The following is a 16,999-nucleotide window of genomic DNA, read 5'->3' as shown; positions in this document are numbered from 1 at the left end:
GGGCAGCCCGCCCGCGCGCCGCAACGCCGCGCCTGCGCCCTGCGCGCGGGGGTGACGTCATGCTGCTGTGGCGCTGCTGCTCGCGCCGGGGCTGCCTGAGGGAGTGGGTGCCATGACCATGGGGCGAGGGCTCCGCTCCCTCCGCACGCACAGAATCGGGGGACGGGGCAGGCTGGAACGGACCACAGCGGGTCGTCTGGTCCGAGCTCCCCGCTCAAGCGGGGTCATTCCAGAGCACGTGGCACAGGATTCTATTCTGACCGATCTTGAATATCTCTGCTGAGGGAGACCGCACGTCTCTCTGGGCAGCCTGTTCAATGCTGGGTCACTGCGCTCTAAAGAGGTTCTTCCTCACGTTCACGTGGAATTCCGTGCTTCTTCCCGTTGCCTCTTGTCCCTTTGCTTGACACCACCGAACAGAGCATGCCTCATCCTCTGTCACTTCCACTTTGGATATTTACAGACACTGATGAGGTCCTCTCCCACTCCTCTCTTCTCGAGGCTGAACAGAATCACAGAATCAATTAGGTTGGAAAAGACCTCTGACATAGAGTCCAACCTGTTGTGTCCAGGCGCAGTTCCCTCAGCTCCTCCTCAGGGGAGAGATGCTCCAGCCCCTTGATGAATTTTATAACCTCCCCTGGAGCCACTCCAGGTGCTCCATGTCTCTCCTGTACTGCGGAGCCCAGAGCTGGGTGCAGCTGGATGCCAGAGGCCAGGAAGGCGCTGCTGGAGCTGCTTGCTCAGGACACGGAACAGCTCTGGGCTTGCATCCTCCTGGCACCTTCATCTTCCCGTCCCCACAGCCTCGGTGGCTGTTGTGGCACCACAGCTTTTGAAGCAGCTGTGTGTGCAGGGAAATGCTTTAGGGATAGCTTGGCTCTAAGGTTGTTTTCCTTTTCCTATTTGGATTAACATCACACACATCTCTGTTAACAGTTGGGATTGCACAGAGTGAAGTCCACTCTCCCCTCCGGCTCAGTGTGAAAAGGAGAACAAGCCCTGTGGAAGGATGACTTGAACAGAGCTGCTGAGGGACAAGCGACACGGAGACATGTTCTGCCTTGAGAGTCCTTTTTTTCCTCTGGCGATAGAGGCACCTGGGATGGTCATGCTAGCCTAAAATTAGGCCTATAAGAAGTTCCCCTTCCTTTCCTCTCTCCGTTCTCTATTTGTGGCATATACATCCTTCCATATCGTGTAGGGCTTATAAGAAGAGAAATTAAAACTTTGCAGTCTTTAATGATAATGATTATTATCCAGGGCCAACCAAGTAGTTATGGTTGCATCCATAATGCTGAATTGATCAGACACCGATCTAACTTTAAACACTGCCAAGCATAGGAAACATCACCTATTTGAGTTTCCATTGCCAAGACAGACCAAGCTGTCTGTAGGGACTAGAAACAGCAGCACCTCTAAGAGGACTTCACTGCCAATGGTTTACAGCCTTTTGTAGTACAACAGCTAAACTCTTAGGCCACAGTGTCCAGTGAGTTGTGGGCACCTGGACATCCTTCTGAGAACTAGGAAAAAACTGTTAGGATAGCACTGGTGCTATCAGTGTTCACTTGATTAAAACAGTATGGCCAGAGAATGGGTTATCAGTGAAAGAAAGGGTTGCTTAGGTCTGACTGAGAGGTCGGCTTTAAAGCATTATTTAACTCAAGGGAAAGATTTCAACAAAGATGGCAGGGTAGGAGCAATACTAGAGTGAAGGGCTCGAGTTTACTTTACAAAAAGCAGAGTAAGATTGTGTAGAGCCTGCCTGGTGGTGTGTGGAAGGCACAACAGAGACCAGAAATAGCTAAATCTGGTTGCTCTTACTCTGCTGTGTTGTCTAGACATTTTTTGCACATTTGTCTTCTCAATCTGCTTTCAGTGTGGCAAAGGACAATATATTCAGCACGTGGTGAACCTCTTTTGAGTAAGCCTGAACCGTAGTTTAACCCTTACAACAAATGCCATAGCCTGAGGGTCTCTTCTGACACTTGCAACATTGGCAGGGGCTTTTTGTCAAAGAGTAAAACAGGGAAATAAAAAGGTGTTCTTGCATCTTAACTGTTCCAGAAGTAACCATGTATTTTGTAAATAATCAGTAAATACAGATTACATGGGCCAGTAAGAAAACAGAGGTTTATCAGGGTTATTGTTGAGCAAAACTACTGAAATGCACACATGCCTTACTATGCAACAGGGTAAGGAACAAGAAATATTTTTTTAAAAGGAGAGTCTCAGACTAAGAAACTCAGATTTGCTTTGAATTGTTACAAGAAATGGACAAGATGGGTGAACTGTGTGAATCAGAACCAACAAAACGTTAACTCAAATTTTTGCTGTGAAAAGCTCTTTCCTATTTTGTCAGATAAATTCTCTGCATTCCAAGACAGCTTACAGCATAGTCCCTCTCAACTGTGCTCCTCCAGCAGATGTACCTGAAAAGAAAAAAAAGTAAAAAAAAAAAAAGTCAAACCTTTCTCCTCCCACTTTATCAATGACTCTTTTCCATTGTATCTTTTTCCTCTCCAATTCTTTCATTTCTGAAATACTCTTGCCTACAAAGAACTTTGACCACAAAGAACTTCTGTGACATCTACTTCAAAGGCCAGTAGCTTTAATCTGTTAGTAGCCTTGACCAATGTTCCCATCACAGGGAATGACAAAATATGGCAATTCTGTCAGGAAACTTGGCAAATGGTTTAGATGTCCTTGAGTAAAACAACACTCTAGACAACATTAAGAATTCTTTAAAGTATTCCTTATGATCTTGAGAAAATCTGTGGAACTGTGAATTCTGTGGAAACTAAGATTCCTTAGATATATTAGTAAATAGGAAGAGATTGAAAAGATTCATTGTCTTTGGCAAAGACTATCAGTGTTGATTCAGCTGCTGTTTTCCATGGCAAAGACTTGTACTTTCAAGCTCAAACCTGAAATCAAAGAGAATGAAGTCTTTAAAATAGTGAAGAACAGAACTTGATGCAAAGATATCTTGAGTATTCCTCATACTACCTAATTTAGATTTACTTTGCCATCGATCCCAGTCACGATTATTGGAAGAGTTTATTTATTAAGCAATAGGAAAACCCAACAGCAAATTACAGTTCCATTCGACATTGCTCAGAGAATTTAAGAAGTCTGAAATGGGGCTATTTCTTTTTTTTTTCTGGGCAGCTGTTTCCCAAGATGAGCTAAGCTTCGGAAAGTAACAGAGCTCAAAGCACAAACGAATTGCTCCAGTTGTCAGGGTGCTGATCATATGTAGTGTCTTCTAATGACTCTGATTAAGATATTTACTCTTGATTCTTTAAGAAAACAAAAATCCAATCAGCTACTCTTACCACTAAAGCAATCTTCTCCAGTCTGCAAAACCAGCCACTTGAATTTGGCTGCAACTTACTGACCATTTATTTGGTGCGAGATCTACACAAGAGACTTGTGGAATAGATCCTGCACACCAGGTCACCTAACACACAGATCCTCACACATCAGGGCACAGCTCAGAGCAGAACTGACACTTCAGGGTGTGGAACATTTCCTAAACTCCCATGCAGCACTGTCCCTCTTCTCCCCAGCTCCAGGAGCCCACACTATGGACTGATGCTCAATTTACCAACTACAACCCTCAGCTCCTGTTCCATGGTGCTGCTCTCCAGCATCTCATTCCCTAGCCTGTCCATACATCCAGGGCTGCTCCATACCAAGGTGCAGAATCCAGCACTTGTCTTTATTAAACTTCATATTGTTGTTGATCACCCATCCCTTGTCATGGTCGCTCTGCAGGGCATCTGTCCTCGAGGGAATCTACAGCTCCTCCCAATTTAGTACAGCTAGCAAACTTACTTAGTGCTCCTTCCAGTCCTTACTTGGTATTCTTTCCAGTCCTTTGTCCAGGTCATTAATGAAGATGTTGATGAGAATGGGGCTGAGGACGGAACCCTGCAGAGCCCCATCAGTGACAGGAACCACTAGTGATGTCACTGCATTCACTTACAACCCTTTGACCCTGAGCCAGTCACTCACCTCTCACGTGGTGTGTTTAGCCAGCTGAGTGCTGGGCATTGTGTCCAGAGGGAGACTGTGAGAGACGGTATCAAAAGCTTCACTGAATCTTCTCCATGATTTTATTGGGCAGGGAAGTGAGACTGACAGGCCTGGAGTTCACATGCTCATCCTTCTTGAAAATTGGGACAATATTTGCCCAGCTTCCAGTAGACTGGGATCTCTCCAGATTGCCAAGATTCAGAAATCATTGAGAGAGGTCTCATGATGACACCAGCCAGCTCTTTGAGTACTCTTGGATGAATCCCATCAGACCTCATAAACTTAGAGGGATCCAGCTGAAAAAGCAAATCCTTCACAAGTTCAGGGTTGACTGAGAGTTTATCATTCTCACAATAATGAGAAATCAGTTTAACACAGAAGAGTTAAACATAAAATGAAATAGTGATCTGCTCAGAATACTCCTTCATGACATGGAATTGTTCCAAGTACAGTAAACACTGCAAATTCCAGGTTTGAGATACAACTCCTTAGGGCTAGGTTGTAAAAGAAAAATCAAGAGTTATGAATGCAACATTAGATCTCAATTCTGAGGCAGAATTTTAAAAGTTATTTCCCATTGAAGCATTTCCAGCCCGCTCAAGTGCCTACCAGGGCCTTTTAAGGCTATGAGGACACCACTCAAGTTCCACAGCTGCACAGGAGCAGAATTCTCTGTCTGTTTGGAAGACTGTCTACAGAAAGCTTTTATGAGGCTTCTCACATATACACCAGTCACTGACTGAGCTCTTGCAATCCAGACCTAAATTCTTCCTTGTGTACTATAAAATAAGGAAATGGGAATTATCACACTAGGTGGAGCATTTCTAAGAATTGGAGGGGGAAGTTATGGTATGTTAGTAAATATGTTATGCCATTATTTTATTCATTGCCAGAACTAAAAGGCTGTAACTTCTTTCAGTTTGGGTGACCTGGAGCTATAAAGTCACCAGCTGAGAGTTATAAATGTCTGTCATTTCAAGACATCAGTTGGTCATAAAAATACTCAAAGAGTATTCCCTTCTCTTTGATGGAAATTTTAAAAAGTTGCTCTGGGTCCTGCTTTCCTGTCAAAACCCTTTTTCATTTCCCTCTTAGCACTGCCATACTAAACCACAGGGTTCCCAAACCCCACCCTATGACAGAAGGAAACTACATGACGAGAATTCTCAGAAACACACAAAACATCTTCAGCTGCCTAAAAACACAAACATGTTTTGACTTTGCATAACAGCATTGTTCACTAACAAAAGCTTCTCATTTTTGACTTCTCTTCTGTCTTACCCTTCCAGCAAGGTTTTTATACAAAGAAAAAGCATTTCATGAACTGGCCTTGACAGAACATTAAGGGAAGGTGAATGAAGCTGAAATAACTTTGGCACAGGGGTCTTCCATAAGGGATTAATGCAAAAAAAAAAAAAAAAAAAAAAAAGAGGCACTTTTTGCAAATAGATATATTTGAAGATACAGAAGTTAGACCCAGTTACCTTCCAGTGCAAACCAAACAAAATTTTTAAAATTACTGCCGTGAGAAATTAATTTCAGAGAAAAAAGCAAGTCAAATTTACCTACCTATTTTGAAATAAAGGCAGAAACAGAATTAATCTCATCTACAGGTGTAATCAGCTCGGTTTTTTATCAATCACTAAAATTACCATTTAAAAAGAACTCGCCCCTTTTAAACAGATTAATAAAAATTAGGCTTAAAGGGAAGTTCAGCATGCTTCATTATACTAAAAAAATACAGTGTTTCAGATTTTATATAACAGCTTTATTATCAAATGGCAAGAGACACTTAGTGATGATGTCATGCAGGTATCACAAAAAAAAATTCCAAAAGATAAACAGGTTACCTAACAGCTCAAAATCCCTTGCAATTAAAAAACAAAGCTACATCTTACTGAAGTCCTGGTTTGTTTCATGGTAGCTACTGTTTTTCTGTGGAAGTGTTATGGCTATCTCTTGCATCACTTGCTGGATTCCCTAAAGGAAAGAGCAGACTAGTACACTACCCCACAGCACAGTGCTTTTTTTTGCTTTCCACAAGGCCTGCCTTACTCTGCACAACCCTCAGAAGTCCTCACAGGATAGGAAAGCACCTCAGGCTGCTGGCAGCTGAAGATAAAACACAGAAGGGATGGGTTAAAAAAAATGCTAAGGTTTTGAAAAAGCAAAGAACCCTATTTTGAACCTTTTTAAGGTCTTAAGGCTTTTAGTTATTGTGATGGGAGGTCAGTCTTGTGGCTGAAACACAACAGGTTTTCAGTAACAAAGCCTGATCCCATCTCCATAGTGAAACAACTCAGTGAAAGCATCAAGTGATAGCACGAGTCACGAAAAGGTTTCACCAAAACATTGGCTCTACACAGCATGGGAGGGATTTTACAACAGCTTCTGTTACTGACCAGGAATTGAGACAAATCTTGAGAAAAGCCACTGGAAAATAAGTAGTAAGTAATTTATTCTGAGAGTTCATCGGCATGAAAAGATAACTCTGCAGAAAAGTAGGCTGTAAATCTACAGCAGCTTCACACACACCAGTCCAGGGGACACACAGCTCAATTCACATCCAAGTTTACTATGGAATAAATCCCCTGGCTAGAGGAGCTCTGGAAATTAGAATGGCTGCAATAAAAGTAATCACTGTTCAGGTTTAAATGCCAAAGTACACTTTTAGAGTAAATTCTAAATAACAGAAGAATTGCTGAAGCTGAACGGTCTTACAATAAACTTGCAAACAGAACTGATATAAATTCCTTTATATACTTATGTAAAAAATATCATTTACTGTGCAGCCTGGACTTAAATAAAAGACAAATGGTGTATCAATAATATTTACTATATATTTACAAGTAATACTGTGATGAAACAAAGCAGTCAATTAACATTATGTTACAAAAATGAATAAACCCTTTAAAGGTACCAGTCAGTACCTTTTATATTATCACATTCATGAACTGCTCTCTCACATCTCGAAGATCTATGATATGGTTATGAGTTAACACGAGGACACAGACAGACAAACCCTGGAACTGGAGCACATGCTGATGTGCCGAGTCCCTTTCCAGCAAGACACTGCAGGGGCATTAGCTTAAGCCACGTGAGCAGCACTGGTTTCAGTTGGGTAAAACACCAACGTGCTCCCCAGTTCCTCATGACCAGGGCCTCAGTTTGATGGGGTTCCACTGACAACACAACAACCACCACAGCTGGAAGCACAGGGGGAGGTATCTTGTACCTTGCTGAGAGAATACATACACAGACTGCTGCTGAAGGTGAGTCATGGCTGGTTGCCCATGGCCAGTCACTGCCTTGGCAGACAATGGAACCCCCATTTTTACATACACCGACATAAAAGCCTGCTGTTCCATGGTGCTCTGAACATTATTCGGGATCAGCTGTTTGATAGGAACTGCACCAGTTTGTGTACCTGATTTTCCTTTAGCTAATCAAGCTGCAAAATGACAAATTTTATACTCTTTACATATTGCTTGAGAAATGGTAGTGTTACACTGCTTAAGCGTTTTTAAATCACTTGAGAACTGTAAGTTTTATATAATCATACCATCACTTTCTTAAATTAGCAGGATAAATCTATGCAAGTGAAATATTGGCAAAATAATCAACAGTTAAAAAATTAAAAATTAGAACTTAAAAAAATCATCAACTAGCCAAGATAAGAATTCTAAGCTGCTCCCTCCCTTCCTATACCCACTCCCAGAATAAAACTTTACAGGGACCAAGAGGGAATGATGTGACACTTCGCCTTTGTTAATCCAGTAAGTAAAGCAGATGTAGGTTCAAGTATTTAATTCCATACAGCACTAATAAAGAGAAGTAAACAACCAGGATGAGAATAACATTGTAGTTAAAGTACTGCAAAGAACCTTTGTGTCTGAGTGAGCACCGTAATATTATTTTGAAACTCCCCAAGGCAAAAAAAGAAGGGAAATATTGTTAGTGAGAAATGCACTCAGACCAGATCACATGCAAGCCTACAGAAAATGTTACAAAGTTGGACTGAACAGTTCAGGGGATTTTCCTGCAAGTGTTAGAAAGCATCACCTGTAGTTTATTTCTACATCACAGTTTTTGCTCTGCATGTAACTAGAGCAAAATGTTACATCTATGTTCTCACTTCCCTCACCCCGAGTGCCACACATACACCCCCTCCCAAAGTAAAACACTGGTGGTTTGGTTACAAAACTATATGCAGTACATTTCTGAACACATTTCCTTCAGTTTCAGGCCATGTGTTCATTTAAAGACATTCTTATCAACCACAAGCCTGTCCTCTAATTGCTTAAGATCCAATAGAAAAGCAAATATACAAATATCAGAAGTGCTGATCCTGAGATGAAGTATGGGAAATTCTGGTCCAGTTTGATCCTTATTCAAACTTCTGTTTCAGTTTCTTCTGGAAGAGAGCTGGTAGAATGGAGAGGATAGCTAGAATCATGAGAACAAAAACAGAGTTCCAGGAAACAGCTTCCCCTGCTGTTGTAAGCTGGTACAGCGTTGTTCCTGCCTTAATGGCTACAAAAGACGGTGGTGCTACACCTGGAACAAGGAAAGGATGAAAAAATAGCTTGTTAGGGTAAAAAACCCTTAAAAATTAGTCATCCAAATTTTAACACCGGATTGTTGAGATTTTGTTGTCTCATACTTCTTTTGTTTTAAAAGAGGGCTGTGAATACAGAATTCAAAGATAAAAAGACCTTTATCCAAAGAACTGGTTTTAAGCCATTCTTAATATTTTTAATGCAAACTCAAATACAAGAGATTGAGCAAATAATCTCTGCTCTTTAGACTCCGCAGATTTCAAGTTACCTCTTTACAAACTGATTTTTCATAAAGGAAAGATAATGAACTTTATGAAAAAGTTAATAAAGGCAAAATACTGAATTGTTTCCTAATCAGATTTAAAAGTATGTGCAAAAAATATGCCCATTTAAAAGCTATAGTGTAAACCCCTTCTTCTGGCCACCCCAAAATGTGGCTCACTAGCCACAGTTCTTACCTAGGAAAGTGCCAATGAAAAACACTTTCAGTGGCACGTTGATTACAGGAGATGTGATATTGATAAACCAGTTGGGGAGGAAAGGTGTTATTCTCAAAAATATTATGTAGTTAATGAGGTGTTCTCTATGTCGTTCAACCTGCCAAGACAAACAAAAACTTGTTTAAAAAAATCCCTGCCTTGAAAATACACAACCATAGAGGTTTAAAGGGTTTTATTATAGACATTTACATGTTGAAAACATAAAAATCAGTTGAAAATGTGTGATGTGGGGAGGAGTGCCCAGTCGGTCACCTGTTAAATAGCACTGAGATCAGCCTGGAAATAGCTGTGTGGCAGAGCAGTGGAGATGTGTCTGACTGACTCAGCCACCGAGTCATAGGCAGAGTCACAGCCCAGTCACCACAGCCAGCCTGTCATCCCAGTCCTAAAGCTTTTGCAGGAGCTAACAATGCAGTTTGTCCCTCAAGCCATTCTGACCCAACTCGTGATCAGGCTTGAAACACAGCTGGAACTCCTCAGCCAGGTCACAGCTCTGAACTTCATGAGGTGGCTGCTCCCAGCACAGTTCCAAAGCCTGTCTCCCCAGAGGTTACAGTGCCCAGCATTAACATTTACCCAGGAGCAGCAACAGCTCCAGCTTCATTCACAGTCTTAATTATGTTCTCAGGTCTAGCCCAGCTCCTTACACCAACGCTACAACAAAGCCTCTTCTCCTTCCAGCCTGTCTCTAGCACATCAGCCCTCTCAGACAGCAAGTGCAACCTCAAGCCAAGCTGCAAGGACAGCCAAGCATCCACAGCTCCAGCCTATCCTGGCAGACCTGCACTAAGCTTAAGCCTCAAACAATTGAAAACAAACCATGTCTGATTGCAATTCCACCTGAAGTCTCACATGGCAGCTCATCCCTATTTTTCAGTTTTAACCAAATTTAGATTTTACTGTAACATCAAAATCAGGAGCACTGTGAGTTTTTTAAACCTTAATGAAGGATTGTACTTAAATATTGATTAATGCTGTATATAAAATGCCTTAACCTCAATACGATAAGCACGATACAGTCCAATTAACCTGGAAACAGTCAGATATGAACTGCACATGCAATTTTAAATCACATGTTCAGTTCTACAATGGCAATAGTAACCATCTGCTACTCAGAGTAGCCTCAAGATTACACTGCAATATTAAGATTTATTTGGGTCAAGAGTCAAAATGGTACTACATAATCTAACAAGGTCAATTGTGCCAGACACAGCTCCATATCTTATCTAATGAGAACAAGTTTAAGCATTTTTATGTGATTCAAAAAGATCTGGAACAAAGTACATGTGGTACATACTTGCCAAAAATAAAAATGTGTTTGAATGTTTTAGAGCATCAAAGAAAGACACCTAAGGTCAAATACAACTCACACTGTATTGCTGTGCTGCAAAACCTTTAGGTTCATCTCGCAATCAAGGCTTGCTGAAACTAATTTTACCAGACACCACAAGAAAAAGTTTCTAAATGCTCTAACTACAAAAACATGTTCAAATTAAGGTCTTGTCAATCAGACATATAGCTACAGGTTCCTCCAACACAAAAATACAAACCCAGCTTTCACCAGTGCTAATGCTTGGAGAGCCATTACTTGAAATTTCCTGAAGCTCAAGAGGTTTCCTATTGACACTAAATAAATGAAGGGGGTGATCAGTTGCAAATACTTCCTAGGTAAGAACAACTTTTTCATGGGAAACACATAAAATTAGGAATACTTCCAGAATCCCTTCTGTGCAACTGGATACATGACCACAGGTCTCCTAGTTTTCCATGCTATTTCATTACACATTTTGTACCATAAGTTCCAGCATCTCTAGAAACCTTACCTGTTCTGACCATTTTACTGCTTTTTCTGTTAAATATCTGTACACAACAGGACGTCCCACTAGGTATGACAGCATATAGCAAAATGAAGCTCCAAGTCCTGAGCACTGAAAAATAAAACAACCAGACAACAAATGAGCAAAAAACTCCAATTAATGTCAGCTTTGTGTCTGTATTAACTACACTGCCTAGCTGGAGTAGGTTTCTATGTAGCCCTCCACTCCATTAGGGCTCTCCTCCAGCAGTATGTACACACTCCCTAAGAATGTTGTTGACCCAAGACAGTTTATTTCCTGGGAATTTCGATCAATCTCAACACACAAAGTAGGCAACATTGATTACTTATCAATTAATATTGAGTGCTTCTGCAGTTTTAAGACTTTGAATAATGAAAGCTTTTCAAATAAGAGGCACAATTCCATTAGAGAATTCAAATATGAAAGCTGAACCGGGTCCTCCTGACCTTCTCAATACTAAGGCTCATTATGATTGCATCTTTTGCCCATGACATATTTTAAAGCTTGTTGATAATATACATTTCAAATCTTAAACTAAGCTTCTTGCATATTTAAGCCAGTTTAAAAACAGACGCATTTTGCAGTGTGATAATAAAACCACAGTAATTGTGTTGTGAAATTACGACTGGGTTCTGGCAGATGCTAAACAAATTTAGAGCAAACGAAACTCTGGCTGATTCACATTCAAATGCCTTCATTATTAAGAAAACCTGGAGAAACAGCTCAGTGTTTTGGATTATCATCCAGTGTGACAGTGAATTTTGTGGGTAATGACATTCTTGAAGCAGAGCTGAGTAAGAACTCAATAGTTCATCAGAAACTGAAGTATACACCAGTTTCAGACTGATAATTTCCAAAAGGAAACTGCTCAGATGCTTGGCTGTATTCCAAATGGACAGAAAGAAATATATGCCCTCACAAACTTTCTATACTTACCAAACAAACAAGAAATAAGGCCAGTGGAAAGGGATAAAGAAACCCTGACAGGATACTGAGAAATATAGACCCAGGAATAGCAAATGTTTGCAAGCTGGATGTATCTTAGTTAAGGCAAAACACATTTCTAAAAAGTTACACACTTTTTAATTTTATAAGCAGTCAGGATACATTTCACAATTTGAAAAAGCATAAATAGGCACGGCCTCTCAAGATCCTTACTTCAAAAAGCCTTTCGTGGAGTAGCACAAGAAGCTCAAGCACAGAGCAAAGAAGGTGTAGACCTGTCACTACACATACAAAGGATAAGTCCCTAAGTAATAAAAGCTGACTGCATTTTTCTCTTTATCTGTGCTCCAACTGCCACACAGTATTTATTGTGGCTTCCAGGAAACATGTATTTCTGATTTTACACTGTTGACTAGAGATGTGCAGTTTCAGACATTCTCTCTGGAAAGTTCACAGGCCTGTCCGAGCCCATAAGCACAAGTTGCATGGAAGACCAAAATGTATGAAGGCAGCTACCACTTCCTTACAAACAGGCTTGGTGTAATCACTAACAACAACAGCTCATCACTAATTTCAGTCAGGAATTTTTAAGAAGGCAAAAATTAGGTTTCTGCAGCATAAGCAAGCAGGTTGTTGGACTTAAGGCTTGCTAGGCATACTTGAGACTATGAAGCATTGCCCACTTTGGATAGAAAAGTTATAAAGCAAAAAGAAAAGCTGCACACTATTTTACTCAAGTTGAATTGACTGAAATATTAAAAAGCCCAATAATCTTCCCAAGTGCATTACAGCCAGTACAGCTTTTGCTGAGTCATGTCAAGGTTCAGAGGTAACTGTGCCCTGAGTGGAAACTGATCACATTCTCCTGTTGAGACAGTAAAGGTCGTCACATCTAGAACTTCTAGAGCAGCTTCATAAAGACCCAGTTTAGTCTACTCCTTGTTAAGCTATAAGTTAATATTTTAATTTTCTGCCTAGATCTATAATTTGGGAAATACGAAATACTTTTTGTGGAATACTTTGAAAGAACAAGCTGAAGGATAATTACTAATGGCACGTTCAGTGTTGACTGTCCTGAGTTACAAAAGTCTCCTGCATTAAAACTGTGAAACAAACCTCTCCTACAGCTTTAAAGTTATTAACCTTTAGTTAAGTGTTCCAGTTAAGAGTGTGTTTAATGATTACTTAATATATTCAGCACTCAGGACAAAGACGTCAATGCAGGACATAGGTAGCCTTTGTGCCTCCCTGGACAGAAAGTACTTCAGAAATTTGTCTCTCTAAAAGAAAACAGTTTTGGTTTTGTGAATTTGGGCAGTGCAGAGACGAAAGATGGCTCAAAATACTTTCCTTCAGAAATACTCCTAAATACTCTATAAATACCCATATGTGGAAATTTGAATGTCTCGAGAAAGAGCAGTGCAGTAGTCTCAATTTTCTTTTAGAATAAAGAGTAATTTCTACCTCAAAATTCACTTTATTTTAAAAGTCATAACACTAAAGTGAGACCAAGCCTAATATACAGAGAAATGTTTTTAAATTTCCAGGATCTTAAAGTATTTGTGTCTCTTTGTAGACACTCCTAAATACATTAAACTTCACCCACGACCAAGAATTTATCGATTTGTATTTTTCATTTACCTTTTCAGAGAAGCATGACTACATCAAAACTGCCCTTTATATCAGAAAAAGGATACAAAACGTATGTGGCAAAATAAGCCACTAACACTTGAACGTAAAATGTGTCCTTGTATTTGGACAAGACTTTTCCCAAGGCCTTTGCATCATCCATATCTCTAGGAACCTTTATACATTCTCTTTCTTCTCTGGAGAGGAAAAAAAAGCAGGAATGATGGAAATATAATCAAACAGTGTAGAACAATTACTTACTGAATACAGAGATAATTAGATACACTACATCACTAAATTACAGCTTCAGCAAACAAACCATGATTATTGTTGTAATAACGTTCTCAGATGAACACCTAATATTTACAGTGTGGTTTACATTAGAAAATCCCCAATTTTAGATATTTGCAAGTTGGATTTTTTATTCAGTACAACAGTGTGCTTCTTTTCTATTTTTTTTCTTACCAAGTACTGATCAAAAAGAAAAAAATTGCACAAGCCAAACCTTGGCAAGTGAAAGCAGCCAACATTTCAGCCAAAACCAACTGCAGCTGCCTCAGTGCTGGGGTCATAACAGTTGAAGTGCAGCAGGAGTGGCAGAACTTCACCTCACAAAGTTCTAAGGGCAAAATCTCATGTCACACCTCAATCTGGTGCAACCCTGGCCAGCACACTTGAGTGCCTTCACTTTCTCTGTATCAGGTTTAGGGATGGGCCATGGCAAACTGACCTTGTTGAGCAAGTTAATCAGACAGAAATTTAACTATTAAAAGTGAAAAAGAAAGCTGTCAGACAAACAGGCTTCCACCTGCCAGGCTGCCTGCCATCCCAACACAAGTACTGGGTGCAACCAAAAAGAGAAAAAGAGAAGGCAAAGTTCAGCTAGAAAGGAGGAAGGATCTCCTTTTGGTGACAGCCTCCAGTTTCACCAAGGCACAAAGAAGTTTCAAATGAACTCAGCTTGAACCAAGCACTCTGCCTCTCAGCTGAAAGTGGTTAAGAACAGAGACAGTTACCAATGATAATGTGCCAAGGGGAACACCTCAAGACAAGGGATCTCCACTGTGCAACAGAAGCCTTAGATCAAGAACAATTCTCCGAGTTTGTCACATCCCCACAGAGGCTCCTCTACAATCTGATACTGAAAAGCAAATAAATTGATAAACTAAACTTTCATAACATACTTACTCACTAAGTTGTGGAAAATTTTTATATACCAGGAACATAAGGAAAGCAGCTGATAAGAAGATGGACACTAAAATAAGAAGTGACGTCCGAGCTGATCCACCTTCTGCAAGAGCTTTCCCTGAAATTAAACGGGAAACAAAGTTAGAAAAAACCCTAGCACCAGCAAAACAAAACAAGAAAAAACCATCCCTCCAAACTAACAACAGATCTCAAACTTATCCTTTAAGGGAATATTAAAGTAAACAATATTAAAGTCACTCTGTGGACATCTTCCTTCCAATGCTTTCAATAACACACATCACTTACATCCCCTGAAAGCCTTCAAACAGCTTGGAAGTTTTTACACCAACAAACATCCCACAGAAGTCACCTTCTGTGATCCATAATAATTGAAACCTCAATTAATAAATACATTCATAAAAAGAAAACAACACAGCTTATCAACATAAGCCATACCTATGTTTTCCTTTTTGCCAGAAATCTTCTGTAGTCTAATTTACTAGAGATATCACTTGAAGTTAAATTTCCCAGATGTACAGCATAACTTTAAAACCTGCTCATTAACAGATTTTGGGGTTTTTTTCCCCCTCTAATGAAAGACTACCAGACACAGCCAGTTAGGTGAGACACACTCATTAGGAGGAAACCTGCATAAACACGCATACAGTAGCCTGTGATACAAAGATCACAGCTTCCAGTCTCGGCAAGAACACATATTTTGCACTCACGTGGATATACCTAAGTGCTTATTAACCTTTAAATCCTTGTGTAGTGGAAGCAATGGGAGTACAGTGAGTGACACAATGACATTTTAGGCCTCTTCTGTATTTTAGATTTTTATCAAGATGACCACATACGTGCAATACACCGATTAAAACAAATGCAACCACACACAAAGAATTTAAAACGGAAATGAACACCACACTAAGTACTCTCTGCACCCACACATATAGACACATGGTGTCTATGTGTGCATGCATTTAAACCACTCTCTCCTGAGGTACTTTGAGGCTCACCCAGCTTCACACCAGGGTCACACAAGGAGCCGAGGCTGTGTTTTCCCTCGCAGATGCCGTTGGCACAACTGCAATGCCAATACACAGCACTCCAGCGGGTCACGCTGACACCTCGCTGTTGTGAAATGCAGCGACTGGATGACGAAACCCACGGAGCCGGCTGGGCGAGCTGGCAATTTTATCGGGTTTAAGGTTTTTTAGGTTTAAGGTCAGCGCGACCCCACAGGTGTGCACTGGGTCAGCCGAGGCCAAAGGCAGTATCCACGAAGCAGTTACAGGCACAGAATCACAGAACGGTCACGCCGGAAGGGACCACAGCGGTCACCCGGTCCAAGCTCCCAGGGTCATCCCAGAGCTCATGGGCCAGGACTGCATCCACACGGTTCTTAAGGATCTCCAGTGAGGGAGACTCCACACCCTCTCCGGACAATGCGTTCCACTGCACTGTAACCGTGATTATTCTGACAACACCTTCTCCAAGGAGCAAAAGAAATGATAGATCAATAAAGAAATAAGCAACCCATAGGGTCAAATAAAGAAAAACAGCCCACTGCGCTTTCTGCCACTTCCACTTTCTATACTTTAGGGGCGCCGGTAGTGGAATAACACAAGCACACACAAACAGACATGGAACCTGATGCAGGAGAGAAGGGAAAGGGGTCGGTGTCCCATTACGGCCCCCGCGGGGAGGGAGCCGCCTCACCCCACACGCACCGTGAGGGGCCCGGCCCGGCCCGGCCCGGCCGCCCCAGTGCCCGCGCGGGACGGGGCCGGTGCCCGAGGCGCCCAGAGGCACCGACAAGCCGCACCGCGCACCGTCCGATGCCAGGGCGAGGTCACTCCCTCTCCCGCCGCCCCGAGCCCCCGGCACCTTCCAGAAGCTGCCGCTGGTGCCTGGCGTTCTCCGCCGCCGCCGCCTGGCAAGGCCCACGCTCCGCCACCCTTCGCTGCGCCATGGCTCCGCGACGCCCCGGGGCCCGGCGCGTCAGGCCCGGGGCAGGCCTTGGCGGCACCGGGAGCCGCGGGGAGCAGGAGGCGGGACCGGCAGCACCGGGAGCCGCGGGCAGGAGGAGCAGAAGGAGGAGGCGGGACCGGCCGCTCCTCCTCTCCTCACCCCACCGGGTCGCGGCCGCGCTCCCGCCCCCGCCGCCGCACGGCGCATGCGCTTTTCTCGGGACATTACGGCTTTGCTGCGGTGTACGGGAGCACGTGTTGGGCTCCACGTCCTTGAAATGCGATGGCGGGTTAGTGGCGGTAAATACGGTAACGCCGGCTGCACC

General features: G+C 42.1%; 1 protein-coding gene across 1 annotated transcript; it reads right to left on the bottom strand.

Moving 5' to 3' along the window:
• Positions 1–2,119: 2,119 nt before the first annotated feature.
• TMEM41B (transmembrane protein 41B) lies at positions 2,120–16,706 on the bottom strand. Its single transcript, XM_062494851.1, has 8 exons — positions 16,591–16,706; positions 14,704–14,821; positions 13,584–13,712; positions 11,878–11,971; positions 10,927–11,031; positions 9,062–9,200; positions 4,024–8,601; positions 2,120–2,435 (listed from the first exon to the last, which is right to left on the bottom strand). Exons 1-7 carry the CDS (start codon positions 16,673–16,675, stop codon positions 8,432–8,434), a joined length of 840 nt encoding a protein of 279 aa, XP_062350835.1. The 5' UTR covers positions 16,676–16,706; the 3' UTR covers positions 2,120–2,435; positions 4,024–8,431.
• Between the last annotated feature and the right edge of the window lie 293 nt (positions 16,707–16,999).

This window comes from Cinclus cinclus, chromosome 6 (assembly GCF_963662255.1).
Source record: "Cinclus cinclus chromosome 6, bCinCin1.1, whole genome shotgun sequence".
NCBI classification, from domain to species: domain Eukaryota; kingdom Metazoa; phylum Chordata; class Aves; order Passeriformes; family Cinclidae; genus Cinclus; species Cinclus cinclus.
Note: the sequence above shows the minus strand (reverse complement) of the source record. Positions and strands in the feature narration are given on the sequence as shown.